General features: G+C 36.6%; 3 protein-coding genes and 1 long non-coding RNA gene across 4 annotated transcripts; 2 read left to right on the forward strand and 2 right to left on the reverse strand.

The window, feature by feature from the left end:
• The first annotated feature begins 72 nt into the window (after positions 1-72).
• LOC132707688 (pupal cuticle protein C1B-like) lies at positions 73-27,515 on the forward strand. Its single transcript, XM_060679611.1, has 5 exons — positions 73-192; positions 18,542-18,751; positions 20,810-20,951; positions 25,037-25,053; positions 27,230-27,515. The coding sequence occupies exons 1-5, from the start codon at positions 178-180 to the stop codon at positions 27,458-27,460; spliced, it is 615 nt and encodes a 204-aa protein (XP_060535594.1). The 5' UTR covers positions 73-177; the 3' UTR covers positions 27,461-27,515.
• Positions 13,039-15,891, reverse strand: LOC132707470 (uncharacterized). The gene is made up of 2 exons (XM_060679339.1): positions 13,659-15,891; positions 13,039-13,597 (listed from the first exon to the last, which is right to left on the reverse strand). The coding sequence occupies exon 1, from the start codon at positions 15,112-15,114 to the stop codon at positions 13,768-13,770; it is 1,347 nt and encodes a 448-aa protein (XP_060535322.1). The 5' UTR covers positions 15,115-15,891; the 3' UTR covers positions 13,039-13,597; positions 13,659-13,767.
• LOC132707472 (uncharacterized) lies at positions 13,039-16,552 on the reverse strand. The gene is made up of 4 exons (XR_009619738.1): positions 16,413-16,552; positions 16,289-16,352; positions 15,904-16,232; positions 13,039-13,740 (listed from the first exon to the last, which is right to left on the reverse strand). It is a non-coding gene; the product is annotated as an uncharacterized LOC132707472 (long non-coding RNA).
• LOC132707471 (uncharacterized) lies at positions 16,871-18,305 on the forward strand. Its single transcript, XM_060679340.1, has 2 exons — positions 16,871-16,991; positions 17,630-18,305. The coding sequence occupies exons 1-2, from the start codon at positions 16,946-16,948 to the stop codon at positions 17,980-17,982; spliced, it is 399 nt and encodes a 132-aa protein (XP_060535323.1). The 5' UTR covers positions 16,871-16,945; the 3' UTR covers positions 17,983-18,305.
• Positions 27,516-27,957: the final 442 nt, after the last annotated feature.

The following is a 27,957-nucleotide window of genomic DNA, read 5'->3' on the forward strand; positions in this document are numbered from 1 at the left end:
TGCCATTGTAGTTACTAGTAATTTGCGCAACCTACCAAATGCATTTCGCATATTTTATTTCGATTTCGCATTCTCCAGTTGTGCGGCCACCAATCTTACGCACCATGTAGGATCTGGTATAAAGCGACGTCCCGTTAAAAAATCGTCAATCTCGTGTCAAATCATCAGAAATCAATCATGTCTGCTAAAATCGTAAGTATTTATCGTAAGTTTAGTATCTAAGTTTTTTTTTACAATTAACACTTTTTCTACCTTAGTTTCACATTTCCATTTTTTTTTTGTTGCACCTGGATGCTAGTAATATAATGATAACAATACTCACTTAACTAACTAAATAAAACAAAACAAATTATGAATTAAAACAACTCACAATATAGTTCTCCATTTTCAAATATAAATTTGTAATGGATTGAAGGGGATTATTTAAATCTATATTAGTTCGGCTCTGGGTTTGATTCGTGTACTATAGTTTCCATTTAATTAATGATATAGAACATTGATGGGTGTTAAATAATGAGGATGATAAAATTTTCAAAATTAATTTTGTATAATTTGCATCCACAAGTTCTCCAGATCAGATATCTGAAAACACAAAGCGGTATATACCAGTTTCTTTGTTCTATGAGAGGCATAATATAATTGGAATCATAGCACCAACTTGTGCAATTGCCAGCTTAAAAACTCATCCAAAATTAGACCTAAATATTTCGCTATTTCGCTATAGAAAATGTATAGGTGCGTATTTAATAGCTTTTTATTCCTTCTCATTTTCTCCTGTGTACAGTAATAATGCGTTGTGTGTAGTATTGAGCTTTAAGGCTAGCAATTTGTTAACCAGGCGCGTAAGTGGAATAAAGTAGTGGGCCAAGCACACAACCCTGCGGTACTCCATAAGTGTTTTTCAATGTTTCGCTACAAAGCTTACCTACTTTACCATATGGACTGCACCACTTTAAGATTGTAAAATACTATAGAACCTTCCGTTAAAGTTATTATGTACTTTCCACAAAGGGATATCTAAGAAAACTGTGTGAAATTAAATATTTGACACAATTACAATTTTCTTTTGCTCTAAGGCATTTGTCAGATAATTTACCAGTCAGCGAATTATTTACCAAAAAATTGGTTGCTTTTGGAAAATCAATGAAATCGAATTTTTCGAAAGCATCCGCGCTTGGCAACGAAAGTTATATTTCGGCAACGGTATGGCCAGCGTCGAAAAGAATATCTTTTTCGAGAAGTATTTAAAAACATTTAAGACCCGTGTTTGCAGGGTTTCGAGAAAAATATCATTTCTCAAAAAAAGGTTAAGCTATCGAAAAAGTTCTCAGAAAGAAATATCCGCGAGATCTGATGCTATAACCTATTTCTCAAAAACGATAACCTTTATTTCGAGCATTTTTTCGATTATGTACAGGATTTTTGAAGGACCCCGAAATTTTTTCTTTTCGAGTTTAAATTATTACCCGTAAATCAAAATAGGCTGCTCGAGATATTTGAAAAAATCCATATGAAAATCACCATTTTTCGCACTCAATCTAGACTCGATGTCGTCATTTACTATTAGGACGTACTGCGTTGATTCAGAAAACATTTATTTTCTCGAAAATTATTTACGCCATTGGAAAAATTCATGAACCAGGAAACGAGAGAGATTCAAGGCTACCACCTCTATCCTTAGGAATGTACAAAAAAAAAACCTGAAAATTGCCGTTTTCGTGGATAAATATTAGCCGTAAGTGAAAAACTAGAAAACAAAGGATAATTTGCTTTAAATACAATACATAGTAAACTGTATCGAAAAAGAGTCTCAGGTTTCACATTCGACTACCTTTCCAAAGCAATCCCGAAAAGATTCCCTTAATGAATGTCTTAAGTAGATGTATAGTGCCGATATAAGCAACAGAAACCGTACATAACCTCAATTTCCTAACCCCCCCGCAGCGGGGGCCCCCCGCGCGTGGCGTCCTAGTGTCCCCCCTGTCTACCAGAGTGCGCTCCGCCCCCCACCCAGCTTGTGTAGCGTCCTGTTTTGCCCCGGTTCCGCCCGTCGCTGCTAGATGTCGCGCGCTTGTGTAGCGTCCTGTTTTGCCCCGGTTCCGCCCGTCGCTGCTAGATGTCGCGCGCTCCGACCGTCGTAGGCCCCCCCGGTAGAGGGCGGTGACGGTGCGGCACGGAGACGGTGTGGCGCGGTGACGCGGGTGATCGGGTCGTCGGTAAACAAGTCGAGTGACTTATACAGAGTGTCTCAATAATCACGGTTTAATAAAAGAAAAACTATAGATACAATAGTAAATATTTATTAGCTCATATGTAGACAACGTAATGCTTCGTACAAGCGGTGTTTCTGGTCCATGAGATTTTCTACTTCATCGCGGTCGAGGATAATTTCGTCGCCATGATCCCGTTTCAGTATCAACTCACAGCTCTCTTCTTCGTTCGAATAGGTCACCTCGATACTGCTCCCGATGTAGACTGTTATGTCGTTCCAGAACATGATTTCTCCCACCTCGTCCTCCAGAAAGAACAAAAAATCCCAAAAATCCTGGACTTGAAAATCTATGTGCTTGTTCTTGAAGATGAAACGGACACCTGAATTCTTTATTTCGAAAATCGTGTTTTCATCGATAGTGACCACTTTGTTACACATTGTGACAAACAGACTGACTTCGGTATCAAATTCAAATGTACTTATATATCAACAACCCCCCACTATCGGTGTAATTAAGAGAGATATTTACATTTAGTCAATTTGAATAAGCATTTTGCCAAAAGAAGCAAACAAGCGCACGTAGTTACATATAGCGGGATTAAAATAGTTTTTCGATCTGCCGAGATGTTGTATTCGTTACCGCAATTGTCGTTAACGCCGCCGCTGGTGTTATTGGAATTCTTGATAGCGATCGTTTGCCATTCGCCGTGGTCTTCGTAGCTCCGGTTCGCAAAAACGAAACGTACCTTGTAATTTAAATACGGCTTATCTGCGGTAGTGTTATTCGACAATGTCACGCTAAAAGTTTGTAGCTTGTCGATTCCGTTGACCTGAGCGAGTTGCATACGCGTCCACGTATCGGGCCAAATGCACCGATTATTATGATTTTTGAAACAAACGAACGCTTCAATCACATCCTTAGGTTTATGTATATAGAAAACGTTTTGTACCACAGCCGACAACAAAACAAAGTGAGCACTTAACAAAACCATGTTTCTAGCCCGAATGAATCTATCCTAGATCTCGGTAACTGCTTTTATAACACTCAAACAATAATGACATTTATTCTGGGGAGGTGCCGGGCCGTCGATATGCATTTTGCTGTCCGGTCTGTTATAGTGAACAAAGCAGGGCAAATGAGTTTGCAATTCAAAATTGTTGCGATGTCGTACTGGTAACTTATGCCACATATTTAACAAATCGTGCGGTCTCACATGCTCCAAGAAATGTTGCACAGGAATCAATTCAAGTTGATCGGTATCCAAGCTTCTAAAATCGTCGAAGAAAACTAACTTCTTATTCATTGTTGTGAAAGATCGATAACTTTCTTAACAAATCCCTAATTTGTTTAAAGACACTCTCTGTGGGACAATTAATTGCGACAAGACTCAAGTCTATTTCACCGACTCTCGTTAATTTATTCAAAAATTCGTTGTATTCGTAATACGTTTTCTCTTTGAAAAAATACAAATGTCCGTTGGTGTATCGAAACGCGCCCGACAAATCGTCGGGCAGACCCGGAAACAGTTCCGTAGTAAAACCGTGTTCACTCGCACTCAAAGAACACTCGTCTATTTCTGCATAGTAGCGTTTACCGTAAAATATATACGTTCGACCGCCATACGTATTAAAAATAGCGTTCACTGTTTTACCCGCAGGCACACCCAGTCGCTGGACGCTTTGTCGGTCGCCCACTACCGTGAAACTCGGGAAGTGAAGTAAATAAAACGAATCACCGGTGACTACCAAAAGTTGTCCGTTGGGTCTCTGGTAGATATGCGAAATAGGAGCGTAAATAGGGACATAATCTGATATCATTTTAGGTTCCATGTAGACTTTATCACCTAATCTTATTATCCAAACCCATTTGTCGTAAAATAGATACATATGATGGTTAGACGTAACCAAAAATATGGATGGATTTACGTGACACAAATCTGGTACTTTTGTTTCGTTTTTCCCTATCGGAGGTTTCGTAGTTGTGGTAGTAGTGGTAGTTGATGTTGTTGTGGTCGGAGTTGTTACGCGGGCGGTGGTTGTGGTTTTTTTACCATATAAACGTTGAAGACCTGCAACATCGTCGTATGACAATGTCTTAGAATTTAAGCTATACCAAGGGTACATAATGGCATTGCGATCGTTACTGTGCGCCAAACCCAACGTATGTCCAATTTCGTGGAACAACACAGTAAACAAGCTCGTTTTTCCTCCGGGCGCAGGCACTTCTAAACCGTAGTACCAATCTTCGGATTTATCCAAATGACTTCCACGCACTCTTGTTGTTGATTTGGAAAAAATGCATGTCCTAATATGTTACCCCTTCCGTCAAAAGCAAAAGGACAGGATTCGTTCCCTTTACATCTTATGCTTTGTCTGTGGGTAGTATATTTGTCAGACATCAAAATCATTATATCCGGCTCTGAGTAATTTAAGAAAAAATTTAAATTTGATTCATCACTCCATATTTTAAAAACCTCGGTTGCCAGCACTTTTAACTCTTGATAGTGACTGGGCGGTACTTGAATATACCAATTTAAATCCGTTTTCTGCCATCGCGAAACAGTCGTGAAGGCATTTTCTATTACACCACATCGGGGTTTATTTATTAGTTCGACGGTTTCGTTATTAAGAGTACCATCCACCGGTAAATTATAGAAATCCTGAAAATCCATTAGGGCACGTTGCAAACTCGACGCATTGATCTGCGTTAAAGATTCGTTGTCGTTAGGTGAAAGGAATCCGAATTTTTGTAAATATTCAATCACACCTTCCTCGGGCAGCGCGGCGACTATCGTCGACACGTCCGAACAGGTAGTAAAGACAGCGTAGCATAGCAACAAGACTCTCATCTCGTTCAAGGTCAGTAAAATACTAAAATGTATTCGGTTCCTAGCTAATCTTTTATAGGTAAAATAACAAAGAGAAGTGATGAACCAAACGCTTTTAGTCGCTATTTTGCGTGAGATGACGCAGAATATTACTCGAGAAATGGAACGAAAAAAGAATTATACTTCAATAGATTACAGTTTCGCAGTTTGTATTCATATCATAGCATTAGCGTGCTTTATTTTTACGTGTAAATGTATTATTAATTTTTTTGGATTGAAATAAAAAGTCTTATTTAAATAAAGAAAGTTTTATTTCATACAGGGATCCTTGAATACAACCAATTATATAAAAGGGCAGAATTTCTCAACGCGCACATGCGCAGTCTTCCTCCGGAGTGAAACATGCAATGGGCGTGATCCGGTTGAAATTTCGGCGGATTCAACCAATTATCATCATCGAATTTCTCCACGTTAATGACTCTGCATGCGACATCCTCCTGATCCATTTTCGACATTAAAAATTCCATTTTTGATCTTCCTCTCACGTATATCAAGTCAGCATTTTCTATCAGTAGTCCGATCAACGTATCAATGTCGGAATATTGAACAAAACCAGAACTGTATTTGAGACCGTGATGATATTGTTCGAGCCAGCGTACCGTTCTTTTTTCTGCACCGGTCAACGTGCAATATTCACGCGGCGGTTTCAAAACGTAATGACTAATTTGACATCCATTGTAGACAGCCATTTCTTTAACGACAAATCCATCTTCTAACTGGAAGCCTTGAATATCTACCGCAACGATGCGCATTTTTAATATGACTGGTTAAGATTAGGTTCCTCCGGCGGTATTTATGTTAGATTTCGAACAATCTCGCTGAGCGGTAGTTGTTCCACGATACAATCGTGAATGATGATGCAATAGGCACGTGTATTCGCGGGAAATCCCTTTTTTGCTTCGATGTCTAACTTTACGTCGACAGTGCTGGATTTTACACTGTCGTTTCTTCGAGAACAGTCAATGACGAAAATCGCGCAGTTTTTGAAAGCCATATAGTCAAGCAACGCAGTTTTTTCCTCACATCCCTTATAACTGGGGTAGAAATCCGTGTAATTGTGATGCGCTTCCACGAAGTCATTCTTTTCAAAATCTAATCGTAAACGTTCGTGAGGGTAATATTCTCCGTTTAGTGTTAATCTTATATCCGTTACGTCGACGTGATCGAAAAGCGTCGCATTTTTCGCTTCGTTGTCTTTGCGATTTGTTTGAAAAGCGACTATTACGTATCGGGGGCTTTCGATAGCCGCGCACGTCTTGACAGACCAAATTTCTTTGGTAGAGCCCGCGGTTAGGGCAGGATATTCATGAAGTTCCCATCGTCTATAGGGTATCAATATGGGTTGATCTAATCTAATCGATTTCAGCAGAGCCAATTTGATTTCGTCGTTTGGAAATATGTGCTTGACCCTAAGATCGACACTATCAATTTTTAATTCCGCCGTTGTTTTAATTGCACTGGCCGCAACACCGCCCATTGGTTTAATTATCATACAATTTTTGTCATGTCTGGCTCTTACCAATCTTATGGTTTGTTTTCCACAAGTTATCATATTATAATCATTAAATATGTTTAAAAAGTGTCGTAACGGGATTCGCATGCTAAAATGTCCATTTTCTGTATCGTGAATCGCATTTTCAGGGAAATTCCAGCCGGAAATATCTAGATGCGATGAGTCATCTTTCGAGTAACATAGATAACCTCTAATCGTACTAACTATACCCGGATCACGCACGCTATCCACTTCTTTCCCATTCAGCTCGTACGATATAGTTTCAAAAAAAAATGCTCCTGCATTGTTTACAAATTGCACTTGGTCGGTTCCCGTGAGACGTTTCAGCGATCCCTTAATGCAAATAGCAGCGTCGTACATAAGCAGCCAGGCATCTCCTTGATTGATCGTGATCTCAATGGTGTCGTTGTTCAAAAAAGATTTCACAAAGGGATGATAGGTGCGGGTCTCCACGCGCTGGATAGATTCATCAAATTTTGGCTTTCTGTGTATGTCGAATATTTGATTCGATAACATCGTAGCCCAGTGATCGGAGAAATTGTTTGTTGCTCAATGTAAGACGACCTTTACGGATACGCCTCGGTTTTGTTACTAACCCTACCGTTTGGATGTTCGCTTTTTTATATTCACCAGCGTCTCCGATTGAGTTGAAAATCAACATTACGTTAATTTTTTAAGTTCCAATCTAATGATGATTTCTTCACCTCGGAAATTAACCAACTCAAAGTTTTGATCCAGAACCTGTAGGGTAATGTTGTAGATTTGTCGTTTGTTTACTGGCAAGTACGTTAGATATTTAGGAGTTTCGTCGATGGCGTACCCCGGATCGACGGACAAGGCAAACTCGTAAATTGTGTGCGAAGGTCTGTCGTTGTAGAACGCTCCAGACGTTATGTTACTATCTACATGTATCGTTCGCACTTTTATTATATCCACGGGTAAATCTGAGGAATGCATAATATTGGGCTCCAAAATTTTCTGTGAAAACCCCAATAATTTTCCGATACTGTCCGAGTGTTGTTTAAAGTTTACCCCGTATACGGGGCTGTAGATTTCACACTTTATCGTATTATTGTTGGGTTTGATTGATATCTCCTCTATTAACTTTGGGATCGTATTCTTCTCTTCCTTATTTTTTGGCAGATGTTCGTTAATGTAGGTTTCAATGTCGCTAATTTCATAGGACCCGGTCGGAATTTCAATTACGTTTTCTTTATTGTTACCATCGAAGTAGTAAAATTTATTCGAACCCTTATCTATGTTGGGAATGTTGTTGTAAGAGTGGAATCCAATCAGCGCTAAACCGTACTCTACATCTTCATCCAACTGCAGCGGATTGACAAAGTCGATGGATAATGTCGACGTGTTCCCTTTTAACGTAAATATGATCGACATGTTGACTGCTTATAGGTCCGCGATTTCAGTCCTTTTTATAGAGAAATTGCAAACACAAATGACCGCAATTGTATTGCGTAAACTTTTGATATCTATCGTGATTATAGTAGATATTGGCGCTGTTGCCGAAATATTTAACAAGTTCCGCGGGTGGTTTAAGGTTACCGAAACTGTCAAAATACTCAACATCGTTTCCCTTCCTCTTTTTGTATGCTACCCAGTGGGTTCCTCTATTTCGACGAACATCCAAATTTACGATTCCGCATTCTTGCGATCTGATTCGACGGGGTAAACTATCTCGCATAAAAACACCCCTGAAGTGAGGAATTTTTAATTTGCGCGCCAGAGATATTAAATCGACGTCGTATAGAGCCCTTCTGGGTAGCTTTATTGGGAGTTTTTTTGTTTCTTCAGATAAAGACCGAATCCGCCGCGCGGACTCTTTTTCAAGAATAGACCCGATCCCTTTTTTCCAATCTCTTCCATAGCTCGGTTATGGCGGTTGTCCTCTTCGAGTTTCTTTCGTGCGTTTTTCGCATCGATGACAGTTTTAGCGATAGCAGCGGCTCCGCCCGAGAGCGAACCTAAAGCCCCTAGCGCTCCTAATAACGGTAAAAGTGGTAAAATACCGCCCGATTTTGATTCGAACGGTATAATTCTAGGTACCCTAATTTTTTTACGTCCTCCCGCTTTTCTTACAGCGGCTCTGCCAGCTCGAAGCGCTTCCAGTGCCGATCTTCTAAGCATTTTAGGGTTATCGATATGAAACAATTGTTTCTTCTTTAATGCATTGCGAACCTTTTTCACGACACCCTGTCGAAACGAAACAGAGGGACGCCGTTGTTGACCCATACCGAGCTTACGTTTAGTTTTCATAGTCGCGGTGACAAAGAATGCGGCAGCTTTTTCACCAAACTTTGCGTCTTTAGATTTTACTCGCTGCCACGCACGCGTTTCCAATTCTTTATCCGCTTTATGACGTTCGTCTAACGATTTGTTTTGCGAATAGGCAATGTCGTGTACCTTACACGCAGCGTCCAAAGGATTCACCCCGCTATCGCCTCGGTTCAAGCGTTTTTCCAATTTTGTACCGGGACCGCAAAACTGGTAACCCGGAATGTGTACTTCAAAAGGTAACTTGTTAATAAGCGTGTTAACGAGACCACTTCCGGACGCGAAGCATAACATACTAATTAAAGGAAATTGCTTGTGTCGTATATATATATACGAGGTGTCTCGAATAAACATTGTAGTCATGCGGGTGGTGCAGCAGAAACTCAAGCTCCCCATCGATAATTTAGATTTGGTTTGCGGAGATGGTTTCTTTAACAAAAGCAAACACGGTCAACTGCTACCCAATTCATTTAGGGCGGTGTTTTGCGGACCTAGCGGTTGCGGCAAAACCAACACCATGTTAGCGCTACTCTTTAACCCCAACGGGGCAAGTTTCGAAAATGTTTACGTCTACTCAAAGTCGTTGTATCAACCAAAATATCAACTGTTATCTCGCGTATTGAGCAATGTCAAAGGAGTTGGATATTATCCCTACAGTGAAAGAGACTCGATAATCGACCCTAGCGACGCGAAAGAGAATTCTCTGTTTATTTTCGACGACGTGGCGTGCGACAAGCAAGATAAAATTCGCGAGTATTTTTCGATGTGTCGACACAAGGCCATCGACGCTATTTATCTCTGTCAGACATACTCCAAGGTACCCAAGCAATTGATACGTGACAATTGCAATATTGTCGCGTTGTTTAAACAGGATGACATGAATTTACGTCACGTTTATGATGAACATGTCTCACCCGACGTTTCATACGACACGTTTAAACAAATTTGTTCCGAGTGCTGGAAAGAAAAGTACGGCTGTTTGATAATTGTCAAAGATTTCGACGTAAAAAACGGACGCTACCGCAAGGGTTTCGACAAATATATAAAAGTCGATATTTAATTGTCGATAGAAACAGTCATGAAGGCGACGTCCGCCGACATCGCCGACGCGGCGCTAAAAAAAAAAGTAAACGAGTTGTCTAGATCTATTCGAAAGAAGTATTTAACATTAAAATTGGGTAAGAGCGAAGAGGATGCGTCAATTCGGAAGCTTTTCAAACCCGTCAGCGAGCCGCTAGAACGTATAGCAAAAATAAAGCTATCACCGTCACCGGCAGAAATAAAAACTGAACGTCGAGGTGTCAAGCGGGAACACAAAAAGGAACCGAACGAAGAAACAAAAAATAAGGTTAACGTATCATTTTTGCCTATGGAAGAAATTCAGGAAACGCCGGATCCCAATAAGAGCGTTGAGATGCAAAATATCGATGAGGAGGAAGATGATGTGTTTGACACATCGAGCGTGGCCAACGCATCCCTTCAATCATACCTGGAACAATATCCAGAAATTTCCCATTCATATATTCAAAATTTATGGGTAAAATCGCCCGACACCGATATTGTTTACGGACCCGTTTACGACAAAATATCATCCAAATGGTTTCTCGGCAATAAATCGCTGGATTTTCATCAAGGATCTGGCGATATTATTGTAGACGGCGAGAGATATTCCGGTACCCGCGGCTTGTATAATTTGGTGTTTTTAAAAGATCCCATAGCATACACAAAAGACGATTTGGCACAATATAAAAAAATAATGGAGGCTACCCAGGTGCACAGGGACGCGATCGGACGTCTGAAAGGCGCATCGACTGTACCAAAATATACCAAGGTCATCCGACCCTTAATAAAATCTCAGTCGCGTTCGTACTCGTACAGCGGTCAAGGTTATAATATGCGTTATAATGACGCTCCTACTGAATATGTATACTGGGACGACGTCAATGAACTCGTAGAGCGTCTGAAATTACTAATCGCGTCGAAACACGCAGGCAACACGTCTCATGATAATGAAATAGTTTCAATCGTTGAAGAGCTAAAAGAATCAGGTTTTATACGTTAGTTTAACGATGAGTCTGGACAAGTTTGGACGTTCTAGCGCGCTGCGCTCTAAACGACCCTTCACTAATACTGTGATTAGAAGCGCCCTCGACTATATGCCAGACGGAAACGTCAATATGAACAATTTAAAAATTTGCAATGTCCAAACGCCTAGCGATGACGGTGACGTGGCTAACAAAAAATATGTGGATGAGACAAGTAATTTATTAAAAATTGCATTGAGAAAGATTATTGGACAGAAACTCGAAGCGTACACGAAAAGATTACAAATTGAAGACAAAACTAAATTCTCGCGTCTTGAAGAACAACTGAAAATGAGTAGCACTACACTCGAAAATGAAATTATGCAGTTTCGCGAAGTTTTCCACCAAAAGCTAAGCGAAATGAGCGCAAAGAAAGATTTGGAAAAGCACATGACAAAAGTCGCCGTTTTGTCACAGCAATTTCATGATATTGTAACCAAAATGGAGCGACTTACGAACGAAAATGAGAATATAATGAAGGTATTGAAACAAAGGGTTTTAAATCCTCCATCGCAACCGAACACACATTATGAATAAAGAGAAGGTACAACTGGTTCGAGAACTGCACAAGCCGGCACGCAGAAATTATGCTCGCCGCCGGACTATAATACGAGGGATGGATGACCTGTGGCAAGCGGATCTGGCCCAATTAGATCGCTACAGCAAACAAAACAGAAATTTTAAATTCGTGCTGGTTGTGATAGACTGTTTCTCAAAATATGTATGGTGTCGCCCGTTGAAAACCAAAACCGGGGTCGAAGTCGCCAAGGCGTTTTCCAAAATTCTCAAGGACGGACGGCACCCTCAAAACTTGCAAACGGATCTCGGTAAAGAATTTTACAACGACACGTTTCTGAAACTTGTGGATAAGCATAAAATTAACCACTATAGTACGTATAGCATAAAAAAGGCCTCAATTGTCGAACGGGTGATACGTACCCTCAAAGAGAAATTGTTTCGACATTTTTCTTTACGCGGGACGTACAAATGGATCGATGTGCTCGCCTCTATCGTTGATGAATACAATAACACAAAACATAGAACGACGGGTACGAAACCCATCGATGTGAGTAAGAGCAACGAAAAGAGAATTTTGAAAACCGCGTATAGTAGCATAAAAATATTCGGTCCTCGTAAACTTAAAGTCGGCGACATCGTTAGAATCAGCAAAGTCAAGCACGTTTTCAACAAAGGTTATACACCGAATTGGACCACGGAATTGTTTAAAATTGTTAAAGTACGGGTTACTAACCCCGTAACGTATTTGCTTCAAGATATGCAGGGTAAACCCATAATGGGCGGATTTTATGAAGAAGAATTGCAGAAGACAGTTAACCCGGACTTATATCTCGTCGAAAAGGTGTTGCGCAGACGAGGCAATATGGTTCTCGTGCGCTGGTTGGGATTGGATAAGTCGCACGATTCGTGGGTAGACAACGTAGACGTTTTGAAATAAATTTAGTCTCGATTTAGAAGTTCTGACATAAATACGTGTATATGATGGCTCAAGAGAAAATTGTGACATCCAACGAATTGTATAATTTATTGGAAAATTTCGAGTTGCAATTTCCTTCATCAGAAGTGCTCCCGTCCAGCTTCGTTCCTGTAGAGCAACAAACCAAAAAATCTGCGACCAAACGAAAACAAAGTGCGTCGGTCGTATCCCGCAAGAAGAAGAAGAAAACTACCACAAGTGAAGCGTTTGCAGCTCCAACGTCATCCGCTGATTGGCTCGAAGTGTTCACGGACGGTAGAGAAAAAAGTGTCATTTGTGAGGCATTCAATTTAAAAAGAAACTTGGCGTCTCAGTTGTCGGGATTAGAGTGCAATATCAACGAAATTGAAACACAAATTGCGCTTTTTAATACAGACTTGCAAGTGGCGCGGATGCAAGCTCAAGAGTGCAAAAGAAAACTAGAACAATTTAATAATTTAGCATTTAACGAAATTGTAAAATAGTAATAATGTATATAATAAATAAATTATACAATTACAAACTTCTGTGTAATTATTATGCGGTGTTGTGGTGGTGGTAAAAAAGAAAATAGCGTCTAAATATATACATGTTTATTCTTGTTGCAATACAATGGAATACAATCAATACATAAAAGTCTTATCTACAGTTACATATGTTATAATAAAACCACATTATAAATAGTTCAATGGACTATCAGAAAAGCGTAACTTTTTTCCATATTTCCTCTCATTGTGAAGCATTAAATTACATTCATCTTCAGTTTCTACAGTGAACAAAACTTCTTCAAAGCAGCTTTGACACCAAAATTGTTTATCGTGATATACATCATTCAAATTATTTATATCCAGCTGTAAATGATAGTGATCCAATAAAAGTCTAAAATTTTTCTTTTTAAATTTTTTAACTACTTGAAATATAAAGTGACAAGATTTACAAACTAAAATTTCCGAATATTTTATCCTGTAATAACTGACCCATAAACAGTAAGCGGATTCTCCGTCAAAATCAATGGTTGGAGTTGCCAAAATGCTATTTCTGTAAGACGATCCAAATCTCTTATTCAACAGAATGAATTCTAAATTTAATAAAGAATTGCCATCAGACTGGAGCGCTAGTTGTTTAAGGTACCTCCATCTATATTTCGAATAATATTTAAATATTAGTATCGTTAGTTTCCAAGGCAAAGGTGACTCACGCAAAAAATCAGCACTACACCTAATATTTTCGCAAATTGTTATAATACAAAGGCTTTCTAATGTAAGTTGTTTGACCATAATCTGTAACAAAAATATATTAAAAAATAATTACGGCACTTTATAATGTCCCCACGGAAGCGTTTCATATGAATTCGGCAAAAGATAACGTTTATCGTCTAAAGGACTCAAGGCAAGTTTTGTTTGTTCGATGCTAAATACATTGTGAGTGTATGAACGAATGGTTCGTTGAGTGGCGTACTTTTCCCTAAAATTTGTTAAGCATTCTACGTAGTCATCAAATGAAATTTTATTTTTTACAATATTGTACTGAATACCCTTTGACTTTTTAACTACCGAACCCGTTAAAATTTTGAAAGTATACATTTTCGACCTTAACCCAGCATAATGACTAATGATGGTGCCATTAGTCTCATCCTTCATCAACCCCAAAACCTTTTTGTTGATTTGCGGTATATTATAGGGATTGTCATTAGGATAATCAGACGTGTCAAATTTTGTTAAATCGGCCTTAATAACGCTTTCATATGCGTCATAACATTTGATATTATAAATGAAACTGTCCGTATCCATGTATTGAATTTTACATTTTTCGGGACCCAAATTTGGAAGCATGTAATTATAATGAAACTCGTACATGGTCGTTTTCGACAAATCCAATATGGACATTCCAATATAAAGTGGCTTATTAAAGCAAAGTTCCGATTTTTTTAATTCTATAAGCAACAAATTGTTATCAAGTATTGTTCTACTGTGAAATCTAGGACTAGAAATTAAATTTTTCGCACCGTAGCGACCATCCCACGCTTTAACAAATTTAACAATACGATGCTTGCGAATGTTTTCCATTGTTTTACCGTAAGCGGCATTATTAAACAATTTGTATAAATTTATACCAAATTTTGTCTTTGCTTGGGTTCTTAATTTATTATTATGATCGATATAACATTTCAACCAACGAGATTGGTTAAATTTTAATATTTTGTGAATTTTCTTTAGTACGAGACCGTTTTTGAGAGCCTGTTTTAAATTGCGATAGTGTATGACGTATTTTTCTTTATTATACAAAGTAGTCATTAGTTTTGGTAACTTTGAATTGGGGGGCACTCGATGTTCGGCACAAAATGGAAAATCTCTATGTGTGTCATGTAATTTCTGCGGGTATTCCAGGTCTACCTCTAGGATATATCCTTGGGAAGATTCATCTGGAATGTTCATGACATTAAATGAATCAATCTCTTGATGAGACATCCAGTCGAATCCTCCGTAAGGAAGAGGCTCGCACATGGCCTTGCCATAGAGGTTATTGACGTCAAAGTACATGATATAGGAATCATCCCTGGATGAATCGTAGTTGGGCATATATTTATTGTTGGCCTCCGCATATCTACCAACACACACCGAAATTCCACCTCGTATAGCCCGCTCGATAAACATAATTTGGTCAATGTCGCACAACGAAGGATGATCCGTTACCCATTTCAAATTTATTAATGTTAATCTCTAAATAAATAATATTATTTAAAGCCCACCCGGAATCACGTTCCTGAAACTCTGACATTTGATTTAAAATTTTATCTTGGACATTTTCAACAAACCAATCATTCAATTCTGTTCCTAAATCAACTACAGCATTTCCGGTACTCAGATATTTAACATCAACTTCGCCTTGGACATCATTTTTTGCCTTAATAAATTCACCGCAAAATGTGGTATTTACTTTCAGCAATAAAAATTTCTTTAAAATTTGACTAATTTTTTGTTGAAATATTGGACGAGAATCGTTTAAAAATTGAATTAAATCTTTATGAAGTAAATTAATTATGACACCGGTCTGAACTCTTCCCTGGAAACACGACGCTACCGATTCCCATACAACCATTTCATTTGTGTTTGTCTCGCGGCTACTACTTTGTAATCCCAATCCAAAATGCTTATGTTGATAATTAAGAATAATTTTTCTAATAGCTTTCAGATGTTGAATTGTAGTTTGTAATTTTCTTTTTAACCCAATAGATAAATCCTTTTCGTTAGAAACGATTTGGTTGCAAGATTCAATATTTTTATTTAGTCTCCTAAGCCACACATCACTATCTCTAAGAGTGAACTTGTCGGAAATATGCTTTTTTAATTTTTGTAAGGTTAAAATTAAGATTTGCCCTCTATGAATGATCTGCTTTACGCGCATCGTGGTTTATTAAATATATAACAGTAAATAAGACTTACCCTGTATAATATGTTGATTAATTTTGAATTATTTTGAATTTCTTTAAAGAGTTGGGCTTTCCAATATCTTTGGATCCCTCGTAGACCAGTTTGTACTGCCCCGACGCAAAGTGTTCTAGTCTCGGACGGAAAGCTTCTGTCACGCGAGTAGGAAGAAATACTACGGAATTTTCTAATTGCAGCAACACGGAATTGCCAAATTTTGTATTAACAATTTTGGCTCTAGTAATTTTAAACGGAACGCCTATCGGCAATTCATGCAGTTTGACAATCGGCTGCTCAAAATCACCTTCTGCAAGACAGGTTTGATTCAGTTGACTTAAGTCCATCTATAAATTATTATTAATTATTTTATCTCAAAATTAAAAAAATAAAAAAAACTTACGCTTAAGATTGCTGCTATTCTATTTGCGGTTACGGGTTGAGAGTACTAAGATGATCTTTAGGAACTTTATAAAATAATAACAAATGTTAAAGAATTAAAATAAGACAATAAAAAAGGTACTTACTGCTTTTTTGTACGAACACCAAACCACTAAGTTAGCTTCCACGTTGCACGAATAATACCAAAAACAACTACTGACAAAACAGAGAAAAATGAGATGTATTTATACGGTGCGAGAATACTTTCTAAAAGTTAACAAACGAAGACACCTCCACATGCGTTGCAACAAATTTTTCCCATTACGTTAATCCCACGGAGCAAATATAAAGGGGGCAATTAATTATTATTCTCAACAAGCAAAACAACTCGACATTTAGACTCGGCGCGTTTTGAAATTCCACATCCCATACGGAGATTGTAAAAAATGAAAGCAAGTTGGCCTTGATCTTTTGCGGCAACATACGTTCGTCCAACGTCCGAAACGGTTGCGTTCCCGTGTGAAAGCGTGTTGACCTTGAGACTTCTACCTGCACGGTTGTCTGGCGACAACATCGCGTCTATTCAAATCGGCGTTGGTGCTTGTGGGTAGAAGACCTTTCGACTTTTAATTCAACCATGGAAGGGAGTGCATGTGTATTATAGACTATATTCAGTGCAATGAATACAGAAGTGCGATGTCCATTTCCCTACGACCCTACAACTGGTAAGTTTTATATTTTAATTACCTTTATACAGTGCGCGTCTTTTCTTGTGGGTTTCAGTTTGGGTTATCACTTTTTTGGTTAGTTTCTACCTGTTTTAAAATATGATACTCATCTTTTTTACGTTGCATAATAACCGATTTAAATTGAGTGTTTTTAATAGCTTTTAAATGACAGTGAATGGAAAAGGGAATTTTGGCTTTTAAAAAATAAACAATTTTTAAATTTGTTTGTACTAAAAAATTGCAGTTTGCCTTTTTGACAATAATAATCGAATTAAATTGAGCGTTTTTAATATCTTTTAAATGACAGTGAATAGGGAATTTTGGCTTTTAAAAAATAAACAATTTTTAAAATTACTGAAAGTTTTGTTTCAAAAATGTGCGTTTTATGGGGAAAACGCGAAATATATACATATTTTTGTTTATTTTTTGTACTAAAAAATTGCAGTTTGCCCTTTTGACAATAATACACTTACATTTAAATGACAGTGAATTGAAACGTGAATTTTGGTATGCGCGTATAACTTAAAAAACAATTTTTAAAATTATTTGATAACCCCCCTTTTTGGAAGTTTTGTTTAAAAAAAAAATGTGTGTTTTATAGGAAACGCTACATATCATACTTTGTTTTGTTCTAGAAAAAATCGCGGTTTGTCCGTATGACAAGTCGCATATTATGTTGGCGCATCGCTTAGGGCGTCACATATTCAAATCACACAAAGAGTACCGGGGGTTAGAATTCCCGGTACGACATGAAACGACAAGGGAACATCACCAGCAGCAGGAGCAACCCGGTGGATCAAAAGAAACAAAGGAGCAGCAGGAGTACCCGGGTGGGTGGTCGACGGAGTGGGACGGCGAGGAGTGCACTTCGTATTTAGATTTCCTCCGGGAACGGGAAGAAGAACAACGCAAGGAACAGGAACAATGGGATGGTCGACTGAATCGACATAAAAAGAAGAAGAAACTCCTCGCCAGACCAATTTTATAAATAAAATAAAATAAAATGTATTAAAATTCAAGTTTATTTAATTATCCTCCCGATCCACCGCGTCACCGCGCCGCACCGTCACCGCCCTCTACCGGGGGGGCCTACGACGGTCGGAGCGCGCGACATCTAGCAGCGACGGGCGGAACCGGGGCAAAACAGGACGCTACACAAGCTGGCGACACAAGCGCGCGACATCTAGCAGCGACGGGCGGAACCGGGGCAAAACAGGACGCTACACAAGCTGGGTGGGGGGCGGAGCGCACTCTGGTAGACAGGGGGGACACTAGGACGCCACGCGCGGGGGGCCCCCGCTGCGGGGGGGTTAGGAAATTGAGGTTATGTACGGTTTCTGTTGCTTATATCGGCACTATACATCTACTGTCTTATTTATTCGTGATTCAGGTTTTTCTATTATCAAATTTTAACAGATAGTTCATCTCTTCTAGGTGCAGATTTTTTATAAGCTTAATATAATTTATTTATATTCAGGGAGATTGTGAAGTTCATTGCTTTCTGATTGATTTGTAACGATTTTTTTATTATTAATGGGTTATTTCAGGTTGTCTTTGTCGCCATTTTGGCGTTTGCCGCCGCAACACCAGCCCCCAAAGCTGCACCTGCACCGAAGCCCGGGTTACTCGCTTACAGCGCCCCATTGGTAGCATCTCCTGCGGTTGCCTATACTGCTGCCTACTCAGCCCCTCTCGCGTATGCTGGTTATGCGGCTCCAGCTGTTTACCCTGCATATTCGGCATACTCTGCGCCATTGGTTGTTTTATAAATCTAATTGGACCATTGTTTTTGTTTCATTAAAATATGAAATCTGAAAACCTATTTTTATTCCGTTTCAAAGAATGTTTTGATGTTCTAAAAATTGAAGAAGGTTTAAGACATTACAATAATGGAAACAAGCGCTCCTTACCTTTTGGAACACCTATGATGAGGAGAAAGCTAATAAATCACCATAATGGTTGCTATTTCTGCATATGCAATGTTTGCGGATATAATACTAAATATTTGAAAAACATTGTTTATCCGAACCTTTTGTTTGCAATTAGGAAAATGCCACAAGGCCCAGATGTCCCAATACCTGAGAGTCAATTCAATTTACAAAAAGATACGACCAGTTTTTCTGAACCAGAATTAAATGAAGATACCCTTAGTGATGTTGGTGATATATGGAGTGTTTCTTAACAAGAAAGACAGAATTTATAGGATGTTTTAAAAAAATATTTCTAATCTGATCAAGACTGGAAGGTTTTTATTAGCTCATCCAAGAGAAGCCTGAAGCTGTTCTTTTGGACAATGTAAATGTTCTTGGTTCTGTACCTGTTGGTCATTCTGTCCAAATGAAAGAATACTAGAAAAATCTGGAAGTACTGCTTGAAAAAATTAAACAATACACTTTATATTAAATGCTGTCGTCCCATGGCGTGTGAGGAGTAAAAAACTGTGGGACTTCTACTGGGTCAGCAGTCAGGATATGCAAAGTACTCCTATTTTTTGTGTGAGTGGGACAATAGAAATAGACAGGTACTGGATTGAACATCAAGACCTTATGAATACCGTGATAGAATCTGAAAAGATTGCAAGGGTGAAATATAATGCAATATGAGTATAAAATACTTCTTGCATTCACATCTGGATTACTTTTCCGAAAATATTGGTGCCGTAGAGAGAGAGAGAGAGAGAGAGAGAGAGAGAGAGAGAGAGAGAGATATCCAGTAACAGAAAAATCCAGCAATTATATGAAGAAGAAGTCGGTAGAAGCACACTTTTGCAACTGGTTTATTGGAAAATGCAATGTTTTGTTTTTTTTTTTCAACCATCTATTATTATAAAAGCTCTGTATCATGTTTTCTCTACCTGAAGTGTATATTTTTTTAACTTATATTGGTCCGTTTCATCAGCTTGTATTGTACATTACGATGTAATATAATTTTATTTTATATTCTCGACGATCCCGTAACGTGCTCTATTATTTATTTATTTATTATTATTATTATTATCTATTTATTAAAAAATGAATTTTCCAAACCAAAACAAAGTTAGAGAAAGCCAATCGAGAAGCGTTTGCTTCCGTCGATCCTGTAGACTTAGTGAATAGTTGACATTCAGTACTAAAAAGGTGCGTCTATTGTATTGACTTTCAACGCCTACTTTAAAATATTTCAATGCCGTTGATGTAAAATTTTAAGTTTTAGTATTTTGTATTCTAACATTTATTGTGTTTTGTTTATTATGTTAGAATAAAATAATTTTGCCTTTTAAATAGACAGAATTATTAAAATTAAATGATAAAAATAATATTTAAACCTAATATAAAAATACAGTAATAATAATAATAACAATAAATGCCAACAAGAGTATACAAAAAAATTGTCAAGACAACTCCGGCGCGGTGTAGCTTAAAAGATACTCTACTAAAAAGCTATTTATAATTGCAGATATCAACGAATCTATATTGCTGAAAAGGGTTTGAAGTGACGTGAACATAGGCAACTATGATTGCCATATGGAATAAGAAAGTTGTATTCATTTAGAACTGCTTTAAAAAATTAAAAAAAAATTCGAAATGGCCGAAAATGGAAAAACGCTCCATTTTAACCATTAAATATTTCACAGAAATCCATCCCTTGACATGCAAGTCGATTTTGCTCCACTTAGTTCATTAATCGGTTATTCCTGTTAAAACGTTCCATTTGCGACCACCCTGTATATGACATCGACCGCCGTTATGTCGTTGGTCAACGTATCGAATATTGTTCTCATTGGGCACCTAATTGGGAAGTTATGCAACATCAGATGTGCACAGAATACATTTTAGGGATTGATTGGTGCTCGCATCGAAATGGTGTTGGAAAACGACCTCACGCATAAGGACGCCGCTGTGGCATACAAAAAATATCAAACAAACATGTCCGTCAAAATTAAGAGTATTTTATTTGATTTATTAAGATTGAAAAGCCGTAAGTGACTCAAAAAAAATATTTTCCGGAAACTTTAATTATTGTTTAACCTATTTATTTGTTCAACTGATTTGCACAAAAGCAAATAAATGTACTAAAAAAATACAATTTACTAGGTGTTGATTTCTGTTCATAGAGATTTTTTTTTTGTGCTAAGATAACATAACGTAGCAGTTCTATTGAAAAGTTTAAAATAGAACTTAGAAATAATTAACCTGGAAAAAGAATTTTATTCGCATATTTATGTCTTGAAAAATATGTACAGGGTGGCCCGTTTAAGAGGGGGCTCTACCTTATCTCGAAACCTACGAGAGTTACAAAAAAAAATAAATACAAAAGACGTTTCTATTAAAATTACATTTTTTTTATTTTAGTAATCAGCACTTTTTTATATACAGGGTGGTAAATCAAAGTTTTTTTTTTTTAATGGAACACCCTATATTTTGTTGCATTTGTGGATGGTCCTCTTAAACACAAACTCAACGATATATATGAGTATGGGTCTGTGATGCACCACTTAGAACTTATTAGCGATCTTCAGAATTGGGGTTATATTTCAACCATCATTTTATCAAATTTAAAATATTTTCTTAAAATACGCGGTGTTGCAACGTTTCGCAAAATGACACTTTTCTCAGTTTTCTTAAATGAGAAACACTGTACATTATTGGATTTCCGAATTGCCACTTTAATAGCAACTTCAATTATATTACCCCTTTTGCATAAATGCATAAAAAATAAAAATAAAACATTCATAATCTTAATAATATGGACCACATGTTTTTAAAAAATATATAGAAACCTGCCTGTTGAAAGACACAAACACAAAATTGATGATATTATTAATTTTGACCTTTTTAACATAGTCATAAAATTCTTTGAAAACATTAGCAGTTCTCTGTTGTGATAATATTACTGATTTTTTAACAAGTATCAGTATATTATAATATTCTAAAGGTATTTTTTTGTACTTACACTATTTTATATTTATTTCATTAAGTTACATTTTTGCTGAGTCTGTTATGTATAGTGTAAACGAAGAAGGGAAAACTGAACCTATTAGAATGTTACATCGCCAATAACAAAAGTTCGACTCTTGCTCCCAGACAATATAGAGCCAAATTTCCGCATAGGCGATTGCCAGGGAAAAATATATTTGTCAAAATATAACAGTAGTTGCGAACAAATGGCAACACCGCGTATTTACGGAAAATATTTTAAATTTGGTCATTGCTTAAATAATAGCATTGTTTTCGTAAAAATATTAGATGTAATAAAGTTTAAAAAGTTTATAAGCAACCCAACAACAATGGTTTAAAAATTCCCCGAATTCTGAAAATGTTCGCTAATAAGATCGAAACGGTGCAACACAGACCCATACGCATATATATCATTGAATTTGTCTTTGAAAAGACTATCCAAAAATTCAATAAAATATAGGGTGTTCTATTTAAAAAAAATTAATTTTACCACCCGATTAGGAAAATAAGAAAAATAAGGTCATTTTAATAGAAACAACTATTGTATTTACATTTTTTTGTAACCCCCGTAGATTTCGAGATAAGGTATAGGCCCCTCTTTAACGGACCACCCTATAATGTAATAAACATTTACAAATTTTCTGGGTTCATCCTGCGGCGGCTGTACTTGAATGGAACGACGTTTCGCCAATTATTATATTGGCTTCTTCAGAGGTTAACTGAAACTGGCTCACATTCTACTCTGCTTATATATTGTTTGAGGTGGCGGAGCTAAAAGAGGGGCATGACTCATTCCCATATTGTTGACATATTGAAACCTGAGTCGTGGTTATAGGTTTCTATAGGCTGTGGGAAACAAACCGCCATCTCAAACCATAAAAATCTTTAAACAATTCTATGAAACTATTAAATTAGAAGTAATAATGAAGAAACCAAAAATGAGAATTTTGTCATGAAAATGTGAGGTTAGAATAATAGTCAGCACAACTTGTTTAAATCAATTTATATAATTTAATATTTATCGCACACCTGCTTTAGTAGTTGAAATGGCGATTTTTGACTATAGCGAAAAGAAAACTTCATTTCTCAACAATACCGTATTAAATTAACTTTATACTTTTAAAGAACAAAACGCAAGTAAATGGTTTTTGTCAAAGGGCCCTTTTATTAATTTGATTTCTAATCTTGGCAGGATTAGGCGCGTAAAGACTCGTCAAAGGTGTTTTATTTTGAATTGTGTCTTTTTTTATGAAAAACAATGAAAAGCAATTTAAGGTGATCTACAGTTACAACAGTTTTGGTGTAAATGATTGCGATGCTGGTCCCACTTTTCCTGTTGCAACTCCCTAGAATCCAGACCGATGACGAAGCAATGAACACAAGGAAGAAACAAAGTAACAAAAGACTAAGAAACCCTGAAGAATGGAAAGTTAAGAAAAGTAAGAAACTTAAGAATTGTGGAAAACCGTAAATTTAAAGCTCGAAATCGAAAACTGAGGAAATGAGGGAAATGAGGAAAATCTGTTTCATAATTATTGGGCCGTGGCTTATTTGGAAAGGCAGATAATCTTTTAATGAAACATTTTAATTCTTAAAAAATATGGCTGGGTTTTTAATTTTTTTTTCTGCAAAAATGTCATAACGTTGCAAAAAAATCTCCAAAAACTTCACAATGCAAAACACCTTCTCTTAGCCAAGGTTTTTTTTCCTTAAAAGTGACACAAATCAAAAATGTTTATTTTTAAACTCCAGATAATTAGTCTTATTTAAAACTTACGCTTATTTCGTCTTTAATTGTTTTTATTAAATGTTTTCTGGGAAGTTTGTTTTTTAAGTTAGGTCACTTTTGAAGGAAGGCTGCGATATCTATAACGCCAAACAAAGTATTGAAATTTTAGTGGGGGATCTTAAAAAATGTGAAAAATGCGTACCGGTATTTATGTATTTATTTAGATTGCCCAGATTTTATTTCAAATGCAACGTTATGTTACCATACACCCTGAAAACCTGCTAAGTGTGCAAAACTCGCAACATAGGACGATTATTATTTTTAAAAATCGGCAAGCGAAGTCTTTGTTTTGTTTCAATCGGATTAGCCGTGACACTAATGGATCTGGGTTGAATCAGCGTATAGTTTTTCCGAACAATGAAAATCTGACATTTGACAGGAACCAAATTGCATTCAGAAATCGAATCTTTATAAAGAAGCATGGTCACATTTGACCCACTGATCTTAATTTAAGTATGATTGAAAATTTAATTGCAAGTATTGACGACATAGTTAGGCAATTTGCGTTTAAGTAGACCTTCAAATCCAGAAACATTATTTACACATCAAACTAACCATTCAATTGATAACTTTTCTCACGACAATGAAATTCCAATTCCAGAACATTCCAATTGAGTACCAAATTTTGACAGTAACCCAAATGACTTGAATCGTTATTTAGCAACATGTCAATCGTTAATCGTTAATCGATCATGTATTACTAAACTCTTTAGTAGGTAAACTTACTGACCATTGTAAATATTGAAAATGTTGACACATGAGACAAGCTAAAACACACTCTCTGACGTAATTTGGTAGATCAAACAGATGAAGCCTTTTTGAACAGAGATTTAGTTATGATAAAGCAAATTCCCAGCGAAATACTATCTCAGTTTTGGTTTTGGCATCTAAAACTTTAAAACGAAATCGCTGCAATAGTCTTGCTTTAAAAACTAACGCAAGCTTTGCAATTTGTGACCCAATAATTTGAGATTCATTATCTTCAAAACCAATATCAATTTATAGAAATATTCTCTGCGACAAAGTGCGGTTCGTCGGCCATTTTCGCAAACGGTTAGCGAACGACATATGCATTGTCCGCAGGACGCATTAAAAGAAAAACGCTTTTTTATCCAAACCATTAATCTTTACGAATTTTAAAATGGGCCAAAATCTACGTGGGCCATCAAAACGACTACTTAAAATGCTGGTCAAGCCCGCCGTCAGCTAACAACGACCTTAAGCAGTGTCACAACATTATTGCACTTTTTGTATAAATACCACCCGATAATTGTTGAACAGCATTAGTTCCACTTCACGACTAAACAAACCAACAGAAAAAATGTACAAAGCTGTGAGTATTAAATTGTTTTAAACCTGTTAAGTCCGCCTATTAGGTACGCCTATTTTAATTTTTCTTCGCACAATTTACCGATTTCTCTATCTGCATATTGCAGAATTAGCAGCATTAAAGCTTAGTTTGAATATCATTTCTATGGGACGCAAATCGCAGTGATAAAGTGGAAATCTGAGGGGTATTAGCGGATTTCCCTCGAGCCACAGTGTAAAATAAACTTTCTTTTTTCTCTAGATTAAGGTACAAAGAGGGGCTATATAAAAAAGTTTGAATACAAAAGTTGATTCTAGTAACCTTTAATTTTATTTCAATTGTCACTCAATTGCATACAGAGTCGTCATATAAAGTTGTATTTTTTTATTTATTTTATTAAATATTTAGATACCCTCTTAATAAATTAACATTTTTTAAAAATTTTAAATTTAAATTTTGAAGAGATCGTATAGAGAGATAAGCCCATAGAAGTTTTTGCATTACAACAACAAATTCGGGATGCAATTAACCAATTAAAGCCAATTATATATTAAAGCCATAAATCATTTTCATTATTGAAAACTTAATATAAAATTATTAATTTTATTTTACTTACTGTTTCAAATATAAAATTATCCATAATTTTTACAGTACTATGCAGCAATTTCGTAAAAAAATAATAGAAAGGCTTTCAGAATTAAGGTTAATATTACTTGGGAATTGATTAAAATCGTCAATAAATTCGAAACGGTGCATCGTACATGTAAATCGTTTAATTCGTCTTGCACAAATATACCGGGTGTTTTATTTAAAAAAAAAGAGAGAAATAACATTGCGTATTTGATTAAAATATTCCAATTTTCAATATTTTCTGAGAAGAAGTATTTTTTCTAAAATATGTTACACCGAACAATGTTTAAAAAGTCAATATGCTATGAATTCGGACAATATTCTAATAACGATGCTTAGAGACTGATACATAGATCTATCCCTAGATTCGCGGTATTTAAAAATGTAAAAAAATGTTGGTTGTTTCATTTAAAAATATATAACTTTATTTGACCGTCCTGTATACAATTGAGTGATAATACAAGAAAATTATTTTTCTTTTCTTATTGAACTTAACACTCTGTATATACAAGGTGTCAAAATAATACATTTCCTTTATGATTAGTTTTATAGAAAAATGTTAAATACAAAAGTTATACATAAGACAAATAATAATAATATGAAATTAGATTTAAAAAATACTGAAAATTTTCACTGTCACAAAAGATTGAGAACAAATGGAAAAATGTATAGAAACGAATTAAGTATATTTCTATTAGAAAATAGCGTTAGTTACACGTTAATACAAAACGTAGTGGGGAAATATTAAATTAAAATTATGAATTGCGCAAAAAATTAAGCAGCATTTTACGCTAGGGATAATATGAAAAATGAAATATTGCTAACTGCTAATAGTTCCAGAAAAAAACACTAAAAACAAAACAAAATAGACCTGTTTAATTAAGTCTCACTTTATTTATTGCTCGAACTGTCTCCCCCGACTTCGATACACGCTCTAACAACGTCTTTAAGCGATGAGCAATATTCGCTAGTATTTCATGACTAGCACTTTACAATTCGTCTCTTTTCCTCTCTCTGTGTCCACTTTTGTTGTGGGGGAATACTTTTGGTGTTTAACATATCCTTAAATAGTCCATTTTTGTAGTTCGTACCCTGGTGGGCATGGAGAAAGAACCACATTCTCTGCCGCATTTTGTTTGTGATATTTCGTAACATATTTTTCAACCTCTGCTCTAACTTGCCCATTCACTGTATTTTCAAATTGAATTTCAACAAATTGCCTGTCAAATATAGATTTTAATTCAATATTTTGGGCTTTAAGAAAGAATTCCTAAATTAATGGAAAGAAAGGAAACATTTTTAAATTTAAAAATTTACCTAATACGAGTAATTAATTGAATTATTCGAAATGAATGTTTAGACTCTAAATTTCAATGCACATTTGCTCCTCTCTTACAATCTCTTAAAATTTTAAATATATGCGCAATTTAACACTTATTTCAAATAATTAGCATCTATTTTAAATTGATTTTTTCCCAGCCTTTCTTGGTGGGAACATTCGTCATACTTATCTGATTCTGTGGAACTTGGTGCCATTTTTTAATACTTCAAGTTTCCAATTCAATTTCAGATTGTCTTCGCCGCCATTTTGGCTTTCGCTTTCGCTTCGCCGGCTCCCGCTCCCGAAGCGAAACCTGCACCAAAACCTGGTGTGCTGGCCTACAGCGCGCCCTTGGTGGCGTCGCCCGCACTAGCAGCCTACAGTGCACCAGTGGCGTACGCAAGTTATGCCTCGCCTTACGCTGCCTACCCTGCGTATTCTGCATACTCAGCCTACTCCGCGCCTCTGGTTGTCGTCTAATTTGAACCATTCGGATTGTAAAAACGGATTGAAATAAAATTTTGCTTGGCGTAAATACGGGTCATTTATTTGATGGTATATTTATGGTGGTACAATTATTAAAAATTGTGGACATATTAAAGGTTTATAAGACCTCGAATAACAACCTTTTGCATTCAATAAAAAGACGAGTTTGGTTGTGAGTTTATTAGAGTAATAGATAATAGTAAATTTTGCTATGTTAGTGATATTTAGAAAGAATACGGTTTTAAACCTCTAAAACGAATGTGTAAAAGAGTTTTTTCTTGAGTACCCTGCAGCCAAACAGCGAGAAATATCCCTAGATCGGACGCATCCTGCTGAGTAGACGCTGAATCAACGATTCAGCCATATAAAATCGACTGACTGTTTTTAGTTTTAAGAAAAGTCCTGTTTTTCGAATAAAACGCTCCAAACTTCCAAATTTTCTAGCACCAGTTTGCCCAGCAGTTAACAATGAGCAAGGTAGTTCCAATACA

This window comes from Cylas formicarius, unplaced genomic scaffold (assembly GCF_029955315.1).
Source record: "Cylas formicarius isolate icCylForm1 unplaced genomic scaffold, icCylForm1.1 PGA_scaffold_9__14_contigs__length_23061073, whole genome shotgun sequence".
NCBI classification, from domain to species: domain Eukaryota; kingdom Metazoa; phylum Arthropoda; class Insecta; order Coleoptera; family Brentidae; genus Cylas; species Cylas formicarius.